The sequence below is a fragment of the Spodoptera frugiperda genome, chromosome 7 (assembly GCF_023101765.2).
Source record: "Spodoptera frugiperda isolate SF20-4 chromosome 7, AGI-APGP_CSIRO_Sfru_2.0, whole genome shotgun sequence".
Taxonomy (NCBI): Eukaryota; Metazoa; Arthropoda; class Insecta; order Lepidoptera; family Noctuidae; genus Spodoptera; species Spodoptera frugiperda.
The window spans coordinates 2301464-2319049 of record NC_064218.1 but is presented as its reverse complement, the minus strand read 5'-3'; the positions used below and the strand labels follow the sequence as shown (position 1 = coordinate 2319049).

General features: G+C 38.2%; 1 protein-coding gene across 1 annotated transcript; it reads left to right on the top strand.

Moving 5' to 3' along the window:
• The first annotated feature begins 4436 nt into the window (after nucleotides 1–4436).
• LOC118266073 (forkhead box protein D3-like) lies at nucleotides 4437–5713 on the top strand. Its single transcript, XM_035579428.2, has one exon. The coding sequence runs from the start codon at nucleotides 4481–4483 to the stop codon at nucleotides 5378–5380; it is 900 nt and encodes a 299-aa protein (XP_035435321.1). The 5' UTR covers nucleotides 4437–4480; the 3' UTR covers nucleotides 5381–5713.
• Nucleotides 5714–17586: the final 11873 nt, after the last annotated feature.

Below are 17586 nucleotides of genomic sequence, written 5' to 3'. Positions count from 1 at the left end.
CGACTTATTTACACTGACATCTATGTTCAAACTTGTGAACTAAGTAGGCCACAGTTACTTCAAATATTTCACAAAAACTCTAACAGATGGCGCTGACACTACGAATATTGGTTAATAGTTTCGTACATAGAGGGCGCTACTAGTAATTGTTAAGTATGATTTACAAAATACATGTTGGGTATTTTTAATTTGATCAGGATTACCGCATATTCTGATTTAAGTCTTATCATAATTTTGTAATAAGACTTTCTTAAATATCAACGTCAACATCGACTGCTTTCAATAGTTAGTTTGGGGGTTGAGGAGGTTGAACGTTCAGACTTATCAAAGAAAGTTCGCGCTACTTCCAAATTAGTTTATTAACTTAATTAACCTATATAGGTAGCCTTTGGTTGGCTCTTAGGGCCCACGTAAAGAATAGGGGTGGTAACAAAAAACATATTTTATGTGTGAGAGAACCATGCTTCAATATGAATGGGCCAACTTGATCGGAATGATACTAAGGCCTCAAAGAAAACCAGCGTGAAATACTGCTTGTGTTTTGTTTTGCCGCGTGGGTTAAATTACAGGAGACCCAATTCCTTCCCTCTTCAGTCTTCCCAATTCGCAATCTTCAAATCTCTAACCCCAAAAATTTGTAGCAATAATTCATTTGTAAATCTTATTCTTGTGTCTGACCATGAGCAGCGCCGATTGCTTACTATTATTTCCGTCGGTTCATTTGCAAGCCTATCTATGGCATACCTAAAATCTGCATCAACTATATAAGCACATAAAAAAATCTGGACTCTATTGCTACTCCTGAGAAAGATCGAAAAGCCAATAAATATAAACTACCTAAATAAAATCAAACAGGCTAACTTCAAAACCCATTTCACATTCACAATCTTCACACACAAAAATCCGATCTGCGATCTCAAAAGGCACACTCCTAGTAAATGTTAGGTCTTAAGCTGAACAAAGTTTGCTCGTCTGAGCCTGTCCTTAATCCGGCCAGCAAGATCCAGGTAAGCCGAGGTAAGCTATCCTCGGGAGATATTAAAATGTTTACACTTCAACGTCAGCTGAAGATGGATTACTTGCTTCGGTACTTGCTACTAGTGTAGTAGTGTCCATATTTACTTTGGTGAATAGTTAAGCAAGATTTTATGTGAAAACATGTTGTTTGTTATCTAGTTTTCGATAGAAGGATTTGGAGACGTTGTGTGCTTATCGCATTTTTAGAAGACCTTCATTGTTTGTAATGTGAATTGAAGATAGTGATACAAAAATTACCAAAGCTAATTGGGGCCTTCGTAATGACAGCGTTTGGGATAGGTGAGGTGGGACTCCAACTTAGGTATGGTAACCCAGAGGTTTAAGCCTTCTCATGAATGAGAATTTGTATTGTAATTTAACGTACAGTGAAGGAAGACAACAGTGAAGAAAAACATCGAAAGGAAACCTGGGCTTATTCTAATTATAATAAAGACATGAGCGTTAATCACCTAATTAAAATTAATCATCATCTTAAGTAAGCGTTGTGATTAACACTCACTCCTTCTCTGTGTGAAAAGCAATACACAGAAGTAGGCTGAGGTGAGGACTTCCTAGAATCAGTGCCAATCGAAAGGTCGCTTCAATTTAACATTTAATTTATTAGACCTAGATATAGATTGCCCTTTTATTGGCCTTCAAGCCACCTTGAAGTGCTACTATTTATAACTCTTACAACCCTTGTATAAATTAAATCAAGAAAAGTTTGTTTCTTAGTTTTTTTTTGTTTAAAGTACTTGTAACTTTAAAAAAATTAAGGGACCCTTGATAGGATTTACTACCGGCCCCGAGCTGTATTAAGTATCACTTACCTAATAAAGTATTACATACTTATTAAGTATACCTATTTAGATTTTTATCTGGAAAAATGGACGCGTCAAAATCAGCGGCCCGGAGCAGACCACCTCTTCCCCCCCGGTTAGTCTGCCACTGATCTAAGCTAGAATAATCGCAAACACATCGAGGTCCTGTGCGTGATGCGTCCCATTACATGATGTGACGTGATCTTGACATCCGCAACAAAATGAATAAAATCAATTATCATTAAAGGAGAAGGAAACAGAATAGTGTCCACTCCACTTGCCTCGCCTTTTTTGCAGCAGACATGAGGACTTTAACGGTACAAAAGTTCTGTCTGCACAACTAGGAAAAGATAACGAAGAGAACTTTACCAAAAATTTTGTAGGACATAAGTAATCCAGGAGCTGTTAGTGGCTCAAATTATAAGTCGATTTTACATATTTAACTAATCTACGATATCTGTTCTAAGTAATCTAGAATAGAACACGTTGTGATGCCTGCACCGCTCACCTTAAACAAGACGTTCAGCCTAGCTCATACACACTTACCTTGAAACTAAGCGTACCGGAACGGCTTGAGAGAACTTTTCTCCCCAGTTCTGTTGCTCACGTTACAGAATAAATCCCTACGCGTTTTCCCTACGAGCTACAACAAATTTCATCGTCGACAGTACAGTGACTATTTATCATCAGGGTGCTCGGATGAGAATAAAGAGATAACGCGGCTAAAACAGGAGAATGAAAAAGGCCAATAAAAACAACGCTCTGACCGTAGGTTAAACATGCAGCAAGCAAAGCGCTGTGAAATATGAGGAAGTCGAGAAGTGTTCTACACTGTACCTAGACTCTCTTGTCTAGGTACTCCTATGTTCTGTTTCATTAGATTATGATACAATAGTTAGGTCTTTCTTTATCTTTTTATTGTTTTTCTGATTCCAAGTTTATGGGGCCCAGTAGGGCTGATGCCAGATCCGGAGCTAACTACCTAGCGGGTTTTCTGGGGATCCGGCTCGAAGGGCAGAATTAGGATTGGCGTGGATTTTAGTCAACAAGAATCTGACACTCCCTCTCACCTCGTCTAAGCCAGGAGAAGCCATTGAATAATTTCCCCCCTTAAAAAAAGTCTACACGACATCATGTTAAGAGTCCATACCTACTAAATATTTCCAGCGAAATATGCAAACAAAAGATTAAAATTCAATAAAGTTTAATTCTCTAAATACCAATCTGCGAACACAAAAAGCAATATTAAAAGGTAGGACGTCAATATTTAGACTCACTATACATAAATAAAACTACGTCTCACCACGAACAATTCGAAAGCCGCGACAAAATAAATAACGTTTATAACAAAAAGCGCTCAACACAAGTAAGCAAAAATATTCACCAAATCCTAACTTTGTATCACAAATTCAGTACAACGGAATCCCGCGAAAATTCGTTCATTAAAGCCAACAATGCCTTCAGACGGGTACATACAAATAACCGACCGAGTCCAATTTAAATAACAGGCTCGCAAAGCTGAAAAACAAGCCTTAACCGAAGTTGGGAATAAATTAGCAACCCCCCTTCAACACCCCCTTACCCCAGTGTGTACATTGTGCAAAATATTATTTGCCTTGCCAGACAATAATAGGATCTAATGCCACGCCCTGACATGTTAGCTTTTGGGAGCTCCGCCCAGCGGAATCTGGCCGCGGATTGGTCTACTTTTATCTCTGTCTCTGTCTTCGTTGTCTTCCGTCCCGCTTCCCCGTGTAGCTTTTCCCTCAACGCCCGAGGGGTAAATGTTATGGTAGGAAACATATACGAGGGTTTTCTAGTACCGCGCTCGCATTGTCATGCTGCTTTCACGAATATTTTTTACGCAACTTTTATTTGAAGATATCTACCTGAATGGAGTACTAGAATTCGTTTTATGAGATTTTTTTTCAATACGCGAGTCTTTTAGCGGATTATGGGATGAGGATGTCTTTGTAAACAGTTTTATTTGTGACGTGTGGGATTCTGTTTGCGTTTCAAAGGATGGTTGGAGAACTTTTGTCTTTTGTTTATGGGGGCCTTGCTAACGTTAATTTCTTATAGAGTTGTAGGGATAGTATGAATGCAATTAAATATTTCTTTGATTACGTAAGTAGAAAGTAATTTGATACAAAAAGAAATATATTGTATAGGTAGTAAGACTGCCTATCGAAAATCGAAATTGCTATTTAAACCAAAAATAAGAATCGGAAACTGTAAGGAATAAATCATTCATCAACCAATCGATACTCCAATACCAGTAACAATAAGCAAATCAATAACCGAACGATAAAATAAAACAAACCACCCGAAGTAATGGAACTACAACAACCGTTTAACTGAACTAAAAATAAATACCACAACAAAGTCGAATCGATAGACGCGGAGCGGCCTAATAATTATTAGTCGACGGCCTGAAATTCATGCACAAAGCTCCGACCCGCAGTAATAATAACGACAATTGTTGTGTTTAGTGGAACGTAAACGCGGGCCGGGGCGGGGCGGGGCGGCGCGGGGTGGCGGTGGGCGGAGTCCTCGGGGGCAGAGCCTCCGCACACGGGGGCGAAGTCGCAGTCCGCGCCGCGACACGCGACACAGCGCACCTCTGACATGTGACCGAAAGCATGGAAGATTGTGATCTTGCCCAATACCGCGATATGATCATCGAGGGCGAATTGCCGTTGGACCTGCGACCGCCGCCGCGGCTCTACCTGCCGCACTACCTGCGCGACGACCGCGACGCTGACTACCCTCAGGACGACACCTACGTCTCCGTGGATGAAGACACGCCTGAAGTGCCACCTGCCTCCAGCGACTCGGAACGGTACGACGCCTCCAGCCCGACGGAATCCAAACCATCCACGCCAAAGAAGCCGAAGCAGAAATCGTCGTCACAACTCATCAAGCCGCCTTACTCCTACATCGCACTCATCACCATGGCGATCCTGCAGTCCCCGCACAAGAAACTAACGCTAAGTGGAATCTGTGAGTTCATCATGACGAGGTTCCCGTACTACAGAGAAAAGTTCCCCGCCTGGCAGAATTCCATCAGGCACAACTTGAGTCTGAACGATTGTTTTATAAAAATTCCGCGGGAGCCGGGAAACCCGGGGAAGGGAAATTATTGGACGCTGGATCCTCTGGCGGAAGATATGTTTGACAACGGCAGTTTCCTGCGGCGGAGGAAGCGGTACAAGCGGCCGGCGCCGTCGCTGCAGCACGCGCACGCGGTGGTGGCGATGCTGGCGCGCGAGGCGTACGCGCCGCTGCTGCCGCTGCCGTGCTACCTGCCGCCCGCGCCGCTGCTGTCGCTGCCGCGCCCGCCGCCCGCCACGCTGCGCCCGGTGCCGCTGCCGCCGCGGGTCGCGGAGACCACGGAGCCCCGAAGTAAGAGATCTCGAAACGGATTCTCGATTGAGTCCATTATCGGTTCCCAGGATAGTTCAATGAACTCGGAGCCGAGGAGAAGTGCGTTCTCGCCGCTCCACCAGAGCAATTGTCCGCCGGACGACTGGGCCAGATGAATGTACCTAAACGGGTACGGTTCCAGTCCATCCCCGTTCTAATTCGTCCCGTCGGACACGTGATCCTCGCCGATTGACTGATGTGTTTCCGATAAGATTGAGGTGTTCGTAAAGTGATATACGCTAAACAATTGTATAAAATTATGTAAATTACTTGGAACATAATTATTGCTGAATGTTTAATTTGGTTTACCGTTTCAAATTTTACATTTTTGCCGCGAAATATGTGCGTTGTTCCCAGTTGACACGGTGCAGTTATTTCATGAAATAATTTTATCAAAACTATTTATAAATGTCGGTTTAAATTTAAACATAAATTTAAATGTCGGTTTGAATTTAAACAAAGTCACTGAGTTTTTAAAATTTTTATTTGATTTTGTTATGTAAAATGAATTGAGTAGATAGCTGTTTTGGAAAAAGAATGTTTTAAAATCACTAACGACCTGTCATAAAAATACTTTCTTTTCAGAAAAAAAAGAAACCATTGACAATAGACCGTTGTAACTACTACATATTAAAAAACATTTTATCAAACGAAAATGTAAGTACCTACAGTAAAAAAATATTTCAATGTTTTTTTGTTTGTAATAAAATCGAAGAGATAGTGATCTATAAATAAGTCTAGTCATTCTATGTACAAAGTAGTGTCGAGTTGTAAAATGTAAGTATTATCTAAGTCCTAATGTAAATATTATCATTACTATTGTAATTTATGATCTTCAGTCGACATTAAATGCGGTGATGGTGAGAAGAAAAATGGCGCAATATTTTATTAAAACAAAAATAAATAACTACAATTGTTCTTTAAAAAAATATTGATATTCCTAATTCAAAATTCAATTTCTTACTTTTTTTTTCAATGTATAAAAGTCTTGTCTATTTTGACAATAGGATTCAGTTCCTATTTTAAATTATTTAACTAAAATTTTATGCCAGTAATAATTTACGTTTTTGTATTTTAACAAAAAAAAAAAAAGAAAAACTGGTACCTAACTAATGCCGCCATTCCACCATTTTTAAAGCCGATTGCAATATTTCTTGTATAAAAAAACTGGATTGGTTTCGAAATGGGCCACAAAATGTATCTAAATGTTATGATAAACTGTAGTTATTTTGTGTAACGTAACAATCATATTTTTAAGGAAGAAATATAAATAATGTGAATTATAGTTTTGTTTTGTTTTTATTTATTATCTATCTTTCAACGTGTGTTCCGCCGTCGCGGTTCGTTCATCTGTACTAGGAAAACCTTGAAAATTTAATTACCTTCTTGCCTAGACAAGTGTGAAATCGGCGCTTGAATTTAAAAGAAAGTTCTAAAATATAAATGTTGTGGTGGCCCGGAGGTTTAAGACGCTTCTCATTGTAGGCTGATGATGTGACAAAATTAAACCACTTTTTGGAATTATTCTTATTAGTAAGATGGGTATTCATTACAGAAACAAAAAACACTCTAACAGTTTTTTTTATGTTAGTACTTTTTGAGGCACTACATATAGATATTTTTATAACCGTTGGAAATAGATTAGAATTACAAAAAAAAAACCTTTTTGATACAGATTAGTTATTGCTTACAGAGCCGGGGTAGATTATATCTCTATTAATCTCACTCTATGTAGGTACCTATCCACCAAGTAGGTAAGTCACAAATATTAATTAATATCTCCAATGAATTAAGTAGTAGGCTTTTAGGGAAGCTTTTCTGATTCTTGTTAAAATTTCGGTTAGTGTAGACATGAAATTAAAATTAGGACAAGCTTTTGTTAAAAAGTTTTAGAGTTGAAGTGGATATTTGTTTTGTAGTTGAAACTACGTGATATGTGTTTTTAACTACTTACGTCAAAATGGTCCACTTCTGCTATATCTAAAATACGAAGAAACACATTATATGATGTATGCTGCTTTGATCACTTTCTGCCGCACTCAGAGACATTTAATGATTACTTAACATATTACTAAGTAACGACTTTCATCCGAAAACCATTGCTAAGGACTGCGTTAAGTAACCATTAAATAACTGAGTACGGCGGTTAGACAAGTAACTTAATTAAATGGAAGTCGGTGAACACTTATGAACAGAATGAAATTGCATAAGTATAAGCCGGAAAACGAGAAGACGGATCACCTCGTGGTAAGCAATAACTGCCGCCCATGGACACTCGAAACACCAGAGGAGTCACAAGTGCGTTGCGGTTGGTGGGGAATTGGGGATTATGAAGATTGCGAAGTGGAAAAAATACATAGGTAAAGCTTAAAGCCTACCAATAAAATATACATAACATTTATTTATAATTACAATTTTTACTTTAATCACTTTAATAAAACTATTAACCTGTTAAGTAGACTAACTAGTGTCCTCTATAGAGACTCAACCAATTGCCATATAATGGAATAAACAGACTATGTGCTATTTACACTAAAATTTTTCAAAAATCCTGAATCACACAAAATTCCGAAATCTTTGCTCGGCCCAGAAATAGTCCGGATAAGACCCCTAACTCGGCAGTCACACTAGAAACCAATCAACCAACAAGACCAACGACATCTGGACACCAAGATACCTAGTCAAAAATTCCATAGCCAAAGGATTTAATAGTAACACCACAACGTGTGAGGCGCTCGCCATAGACAAACACTTCAAGTCCCGGGACAGGGAAAGCTCCGGGATTAATGTGCTTATCAGCGCGGGGCTGTGATAACGCGAATTACGTCACTAGCTACTAAACAGTCCCGGTTGGGTGGTCTCTCTAGTTCTTACTTAGTTTAGGAATTTAGTGTTCAATCATTGTACTTAACCAGATCTAGACGTTTTTGATAAATAAAATCGGAATACCTGTTTGTAATATTGAAATAACCGCTTTTTACTACATAAATACGATACAAACACAAAAACAATATTTTTTACTTTTTTCTGTCTGTTTGTTCTGGCTTATCTCTGAAATGGCTGAACCGATTTTGACTTTTAGTTAATGGAAGTATTTTAAAGTTTATGCATGAAAAGGCTGATGACTGTTGATGAAGCGAAAGAGGTATGTAAGATTCGTAGCTATTGGCGTTCCATTGTCTCTGCCTACCCTTATGGGAGACAGGCGTGAGTTTATGTATGTTTTTAAAGTTTAGCTTACTAAACTTTACTGAGTAACCTTAGTTACTCAGGTGTTGCGCCTTTCATCCATGGAGTCAGTCATATGAATATTAATAAAAACATTTAATTTACTATGGACTGCGGTTAAAATTGTTCCAAAGCAAACACAAGAAGCGATTCGGAAATACATTTACTTTATAACTAACTTTCATTTTCCGTTTTGTATTTAATTTTGACTTTCGTATGCCATACGATGCCGGTAAACGGGCAGACGTATCACCTGATGGTAAGCAATCGCCGCCGCCCATGGACATTTGAAACACCAGAGGCGTTACAAGTGCGTTGCCGGCCTTTTTCGGGTTAGGAATTTAAGGGTTGTTGGGGAATCGAGGATTGGGAAGATTGGGAAGGGGAATTGGGCTTCCGGTAACCTCACTCACACAACGAAACACAACGCAAGCGTTGTTTCAGTAGGTGTATGTACATTGGCATTACGTGCTGTAATGTGCAGGTGTACATTGCATTTGCACATTATTAAACATGGTAAATATCCCATCTTAAGTTCTAATGTTAAGTATACAACTACAGGACTATAACTTAGAACCGTTTACCGGGGCTCCAGCTTCAAAGCAGGAGTAGGAACAGTGTGGTTTTTAGTCAGTAAAAGTCTGATACTCCTTCTCGCCTTGCCCAAGGCGGGAGAAGTCATTGGATGATTATCCCCCCTCAAAAAAAGGTACAACGTCAGTGCATATGCACTTCTGTGTAACTCTCGCGAGTGATGTGATGATACTGAAAGTTAAATGAAGGTGTTACAAAAGCAAATAATTTTCACCAATGTTGCCATGTCAAGGAAGTTTAATACAAATTACACAAACATTTGTACACCTGAATTAACTAGTAATGTGCATTAAATAATTACTTACAGTTAAACAAACGTACATACAGACGTTCACACCTTTTTTCGCGTAAATATTAATTTTATATAATGAAAATTTTAATTTTCCTCAAATAATAAGACATCTGTGTTGATTTAATAACAATAATACGGTTGGCCTTGTGTATGTGTATTTAATATTCTTATGTATAGGTAGTTTCGGCGTAGTAAGAGTTGGTATATTTGACACCACACCTCCACTTTCCACTCTTACTGCCGCCTTCAGACACATTTAATGATTACTTAAACTATTCCTTAGTAACGATTTTGTATCGAAATTAATCGCTAAGGACTAGGTTAAGTAACCATTGAATGACTCTAAGTGCGCGGCAGTTTAGGAGATAATACACAACACGTATCGCTTCAATCCAGAAATTAAATAGTCATTTAAATTTGAACTTCAAATCGTACGAGTATGTCGTAGGATGTATTTTACAACCGGCTGCCGCGCAACGTGTAGTGTGTTCGATTCCTGTACGCAAAAACTCTTTGTGTAATCCACTAATTGTGTCATGTGTATGTGAACTTGTATATTTGTAAACGCATCAACGATACAGGAGAAAATCTTAGTGTGGAGCAAAGTTTAAAAACAAATATTAGGTTATATTACCCAAATAATAAAGATTTTTTATATCTCACGATAGTTATAAGAACCAAGCACAATTCATTTTATATAATTTTCGAAGTTTAAGAGATTGCAACGTGTAACGTGACATTTCGCAACAGACAAACACAACACAGAACCTCGTAAATAAAACTAGCCACAGTACTGTGATGTATGAAAAAACAAACAGCTGATGTTTGTTTAGAGATGTGCGTACTGGCGAGTGGAGAAGTGTTAATGATCGGATAAAATGTCATACTTTGAAGTAACAATAAAATCTCTAAGAGCTTACGTAGTGATTTTTTTTTATCATCATGCCTTTTTTCCCGAATGGGTAGGCAGAAGTGCACATTATGGCACGTAATGCCACTGTATAATGTACACCCACTTTTCACCATTATGTCTGGATAATATGTATGTGTCTTCTATTTTCCCTATCAACCGTTATCCTATCATTTGTGATAGGATAACGTTTAACTTTTATTTGTGCTGTAATAATTTGTCATTTTTCTATTGTGTATCTAAAATTCTCCATACATTAATTATGTAATGGTCTTCTCAACATTGGTAATTGAAATGGTACTACAGCGTGGATGTCAATAAAATAAGTCAACATTTTTGACAGTGTGTGTGAAAATTTCACGTTGCCTAATGTTAAGCGGTCACCACGGGAGACGTAAAGGGTTGCCAGGTCTCCGGCTCGAAGCAGGAGTAGGAACGGGGTGATTTTTAGTCAGTGAGAGTCTGATACTTCCTCTCGCCACACCCAAGATACACATAAGATGAACAACATTAGTAAAACGACTAAAAATATACCGTAACACCATCGCTCACGACTGTACAATACGCAATGCGAGTAATTTAATGTTAAACAAACAAAGCAATGTTCTCGTTTAAAAAACATTGTGACACTCCGTGACATCTCGTCTAGTTTTGATAAAAGTAGTTCTTGTGTCGCAGTGTGTTCGGTAATCACACGGTTTGTTGTAGTTTCTAGGTAAGTAGGTAAGATAACTATATTATAAATGCGAATGTTTGTGAGTTTGCGTGTATGTTTGTTACTCAATCACATCAAAATGGCTGAAGGGATTGGAATGAAATTTGGAACAGGGGTGGATAATGGTCTTGAAAAATATGTAGGACGGCTTGTTGGTAAGTGGTAACTATTGCTCTAGTCTGACAATATACTATACATTATATCGCGCCCCCAGCATACCACGGTTTACTACATCTGCTATATTTACATCGTCATCTATAGATTTATTTTTTACCCGCTGCTAAGTTGAGGCTTTCCCCATTTTTACATTACTTAGTATATTTTTCCATTCCACATATTCAATACGCTTTCGAATAATAGAAATTAATGGGTTGCTTATGGAGGAGTACAGCGTTGACAGTCCTAACTCATCCTTCCAATAAAACTTTGCCAGCAACATGGCACTCATTACACACGAATGTTATAAAAACAATGTAAAACTTCATGTTTGGTACGATTACTTAATTTATGAGTGTACCTGTACTGTGTTATCGCGAGTTTTTCGTAATACTGTGCTACAGAGCAATGGCTGATAAGTGATAACAGTATTCGAGATCGACATGAGATGAAGGGGGAGTTTTTAAATGGTTCTATTAAGCTTGACCTGTTTGTTTGTTTAGTTTAAACTATCTCTTGTAGCCATTTATGGGGTAATTACAATATCTCCCCTTTTCTTCCTTCCTGACAAATCAATTTGATTTTTGGTACACAGTCTTATCTTGATTCCATACACATTATTGGTTGGAGTGTCAGACTCTTACTGAATTAACAACTACCTCGTTCCTACTCTGGCTTAGAGTCGGAGCCCTTTTTTTGAGGGGGAAAATCATCCAATAACTTCTCCCGCCTTGGATGAGGTGGGAGAGTGTCAGGCTCTTACTGACTAAAAACCACCCCGTTTGTTCTCCTGCTTTTCGAACCGGAGTCCCGGTACACCCGCTAGGTAGTCCGCAGCTCCGGTTCAGGCATCAGCCCTACTGGGCTCCATCTGGGGTGGTCTGTCTGACTCTTTGAGGCGCGTGCGGAACGCAATGCGCCGTACGCACGGGTATGGGTCTGGTCGGGCGGCGAGCTACCCTTGCTCATCGTCCGTAGACCTTCACATAAGGTGGCCGGAGATCGTCGCGCGATCCCCAAAGCCCGGAGTGCGAGCCGGAGCCCTGGCCCTGGTATTATCGTCTTCCGTGGCTACCGGTTACAGGCGCCAAATTTTTGTTGCTATTGTCTGTTTGAAATATGTATTATAAATAATAAAAAATGACTCAACAAAATTGAAACAAAGACATGTCTAATTAGTTAACAATAAGTTTATATTATTTTTACATATTGTAAAAGTTGTGTGTCATGAAATAAATGTTTAAACTACTTACAAAGAAAATGTGGTTTTAGTACTTAAGAACAATTTTATTATTTTATTTTTGTCTGTTAGTCTGTTTGTTTGTACGTTTCTCTGTAACTTTTTTAAGATGGTAAAACATGCAATGTCTACTCCCGCTGTGGGCGAGGCGAGAGGGAGTGTCAGACTCTTACTGACTAAAAACCCCGTTCCTACTCTTGCTTTTCGAGCCGGAACTTGGTTAACGCTAGGCAGTCCGGAGCTCCGGGTATTTCTCTTTAACTAATGAATATCACATAGTTTTTCAAGCGAGCAGATGAATCACCCGATGGTAAGTAATCACCGCCGTCCATAGACATTCGAAACACCAAAGGCGTTACAAGTGCATTGCTGGCGTTTTGGGCGTTTAAGGGTTGTTGGGGAATTGGGGATTAGGAAGATTGGGAAGGGGGATAATAGGGCCCATCATACAGTATGTAGCTTTAAAAAATAAGTTCTCTAAACATTCTAAAGTTGGCTTAGTTTTACCTAGAAGTTCCTACAGGATTGAAAAATGTTCAACATAAATCTTCTAAACATCATACAACCAAAACCATACAAAGAAGTAAGTTTAAAGATATTTGCAAATAACTGTTACCTTCTTCACGGGCACTGGCATTAATGTTGTAAATTAAACGAAAAATACTCAAGGCCACATATGTGTGAGCACATGCAGATCTGGATACAATGACTTGGGTAAAAGTGTTTCATACAATATCAGTTTAAACTAGTATAAAACAATAATTCTTTTGTCAAACTGTTTTTGGTAATGTGTTCAGGTGATGTTTTAAAACGTTTTAAGCTCAAACGTGCAGACGGAACACCTTATGGTAAGCAATCGCTGGCGCCCATGGACATCTGAAACACCAGAGGTGTTATAAGTGCGTTTGCCGGCCTTTTGGGGGTTAGGAATTTGAGAGTTGTTGGAGAATCGGCGATTGGGAAGATTGGGATGGGGGGTAATTGAGCCTCCGGTAACCTCACTTACACAACGAAATACAACGCAAGCGTTGTTTCACGTCAGTTTTATGTGAGGCTGTGTTAAGTATTATTCCGGTAAATTATGATATTTTTCTTGTAAAATGTGTATCAGGTGGCCGCAAATAACAGGGTCCTTAAAATTCATGAAATTTTTTTTAAGATAGGTACTCTAGGTACTCTTAATTTTTTATTCTTAGTCAGAATCCCAAAAGGCAACTCCCTTGTAACGCCTGGTGTTTCTGATGACCATGCGCGGCGGCGATTGCTTACCATCAGGTGATCCGTCTGCTCGTTTGGCACTTGAAAGACATAGTCGCAAAAGCCACAATAGACATACAGTTTGAAAAGATTCCACTGCAGTAATTTCACGTTTCTTTGCAATAGCTACACAAATATCACTATCATAGTGTAGTGTACCTAAGCATTTAGTACATATATACTATATAAACAAGACATAGTACAATTATTATTGTTGTTACAATGTAGCTAATTCCTGTTGTCTTAACGTATAAGTATGGCAAATATTTATTCAATAAACAACGGAGAAATTAATTTGTTTATTTAGCAACAACTACGTCACGCCTTTTTATCCCCGAAGGAGTAGGCAGAGGTGCACATTACGGCATGTAATGCCACTGTATAATGTACACCAACTTTCCACCATTTGTGTTATAAGTCCCATGTAATAGGGGGTGAGCCTAGAGGTTACCGAGGCTCCGGCTCGAAGACCAGTCTAGTAAGAACAGGGTGTTCTTTAGTCAGTATGAGTCTCCCTCACCCACCTCACCCTAGGCGGAAGATGTCAATGGATGATTTTCTCGCTCAAAAAAAATATCACATAGACCTTTTTTTTGTTAAACGTTGCCATACACTAAGATTTTTTCAGGTTCACATATACATGACACATTGTCCTGAAACAACAATGTGTGGATCATAGAAAGAGTTACTCCGTGTGGGAATCGAACCCGATACAACGTTGCGCGGTAGCCGGTTGCCCAGGCACCGCACCAACCGTGCAGTCTTAGAGTCCTAGCATCACTTTATAGCATTGATTCTTAACAATTGACAATCATAAAATAACAAATTCTATAAATAATCATAAGATAACTAAGGCCAGTACGAATCAACAATTAAATTAAACAATATCAGTTTCCAAGCACCTAACAATGTAAGCGACCTTCAAATATATAACAAAGTTTATATAATATATTATAACAAGTTATATAATATATAACAAATATTATCACAACGCGAGTTTACTTAAACCAGTCGATTGTTTTGCTAATGTATGTAAAGTACTTCGTATTTGAAGTGTAACAATAACATAACATTGTCCTAACATTATATCAAAACATGTGTATTACGTATTGCCTGGAAAAAGTAACATTCACCTTTTACAATTATTTAAGTGATAAAAAAATAAAATAAAAGACCCTCCTTCTGGCGCAGTCGGGTAATAAGCCTTTATTTCTGTTACAATTACAGTTAAAAATTACAAACGTTACTTAAAGTTAAAATAAAAGAGGTACAAAACTAAAACTACTTAAAACACACTCTCAGAAAATGGGAGACCATATTGCAAAGATATTGCATACTTCTTCTAAAAAATAACAAAATTCCAATTAAAAAAAGATGTAGGGTGGAAAGATAATTATTTTTTCAATAAGTAGCTATTACTATCGGTTCAATATCTAAGTATCCAGTCGCGCCAATATCCGTAAGTATAGTTCCTTTTTCCGTATCTCAGATATTGTATCTTTTTCACCTTATTATAAAAGTAAGGATGACACCTAAAAGGACCCCCTACTGTTTCATACACATTTATTGTAGTGTAAACCGTAGTTGAGTTGTGAAGTTAACGCAATGCACGCACAATTTGATGTCTGTGGCCTGCTTAGTACAAAGTGCGTATTGAATTGTTCCGAGTTGACAAAGATTACGGAATTTTGTGCAGATGTGTTGATTTGATTGTTGTTGATGTTTCTGTCTACCATGTTAGGTGTGTGTAAATGGGAACTTCATTTTCAACATTAAATTCTCTGATCATTTCATCCACTAAACGACAATTTGATAATAACGTAAAGTACTTTAACCACGGACAAAGAAAATAAGTATTTGAGTGATGTCGAACACAAAAAATATTTAGAGTTTTACAACTCGTAGTCACGCTTATTCATATCAATTATTATTTATTAAATCTGCTTTTTAGTTGTTTACAACGCTTTTCATTTGTATCTCTAAATGAAAATGATCTTAGGTAGGGTGCTCCATCGTCGGCCACATCATCGCTTACCACCAGGCTAGATGTTGATCTCGCCTGATCTCCAAACTCTACACAAATCCTCACTGAGTAAAACCACAACCTACCTACGGGCACATCTACAAAAAGCCCCTATACTTAAAAATTACACCATAACAAAAGTATCTACATATTATGACGTGTGCACTCAAGTGGGCATCAATTGTGCCCGCCGGGGCCCGATTGTGCCCGTTTGTGCCCAAATGGGCGAATTGTACTCGACCACATGTACAATATCTTATTCAATTTTGTTATTTGAAGATGTTTTTTTCAACACTTGAATTTGTAAGTACGTATTCAGTGTCGCTTCTGTATTTAATGTGAATATAATAATGTGACAAGTTTTCTAATGATTTGTGTTTGGTGTGATTTTGATTTTGGGCTTGGTTGGGCGATTTACAAATGCTATTGGTGTTTATAATTTTTCAATACGTTAGTTATAAAAGCGTGATGTGACGATCTGATGAAGGTGTGTATTTCGCAAGGAGCAGTGATTTTCTCTGTAGTTCATGTTTTGCCAGAGCGGTCGTGGTCACGTTGAGGAGGTGGATAGCTAATAGCTAGCAAATAGCTTCACTAGAGGACTGACCGTACAGACAGGCGTTATTAATTTATTATATTTACTTGACGTTCAAAAATGACTTCCTGGTCTATTTGTAAATGATTTGACTTTGACTTTGATGCTGCTTTGCTCATGATCTTCCGCCACCTCTCCCTGTTTGTACGTTGTCTGTTGCAGCCTGAAATTTCTGATGGCCTGGGTTTCCCGTAGCCCATCAGTCCAGCGCATAGGTGATCTGCCTCGTAATCTAATTCCCTCTACTATTCGATGTGAATGATAGTTTTATGATTTTATCCTGATGTCTTAGAATCACACGACCACATCAAATGAAATGTTCAATTACATCACGGAATATAGAACTGTGCTGCCACTCAGTAAATACATTAGTATTTATTTACATTAGTAGTGTTAATATACAACAGTGGAAAAAAGTGGTTTCATTTTAAACCTAAGTATTGTCAACCTCTATAGCAAAAAAGGCTATCAAATAAATAAGTACTGTACGTAAGTTGTATGTAAAACAAGTATTTTTCAACAAATATATAGAATTTATCGTCAGCAAATTGTTTTCCGAAAGTCCCTTGTAGGGATGTTTATTAGATTTACCGAAGGGCCGTCATCCCTTCTTTTATCCTCCATATATTGTGCGCTATGTAAAGAGAACACATGGTGAGATTGATTCTTCTATATTTCTATGTAAACCTATATCTACATACATACCTAATATTATATTGTTACTAAGTAAGTGACTGCACGGTTAGAAGTAGTTGGGTGACCGGTTGTGATCGAACCGGTGAGTGTTATTAACTAAAAATACTACTAGGTTCGTATTTAAATCGCAACTAATTTTGGAAAATAACTTAATATGGATTTATTTATTTCTGACCTCGCGTAGCAACAAGCTACAGCGATGCTACGGCGTAGCAAATCGTAGCCTTTAATACAACATGTCAAAACATTGGCGAATATATTAGGGTACCGTAAAACATGGCAACTGTACCATATTTTGGAACAAAAATCGAAATATATTTTTAACTATAAGACGCATAGAAACCAAAACTATATATTTAGAATTGTAGTCTATCTGGCTCACTTTACCGTAATCGTCATTATATACAAACGCTTACTTTAGCCGTAGTAAAGAAAAAACAAGATGGGTATTAGATACCAAATTTTTGGCAACTTTACCTACGCGCCGTATTCATCGTGTATTGCATATTAAAGAGTTGTTGAGGTACAGAGGGCTTCTTCGTATTATAATGCAAACAATATGAGGAAATCTATAAAGATAACGGCTACACAGACAGTAGGGAAAGTTGCCACGGGT

Excerpts from the sequence above, each read along its gene's own strand:
- LOC118266073 (XM_035579428.2), top strand. The coding sequence starts at position 4,481 with ATGGAAGATTGTGATCTTGCCCAATACCGCGATATGATCATCGAGGGC.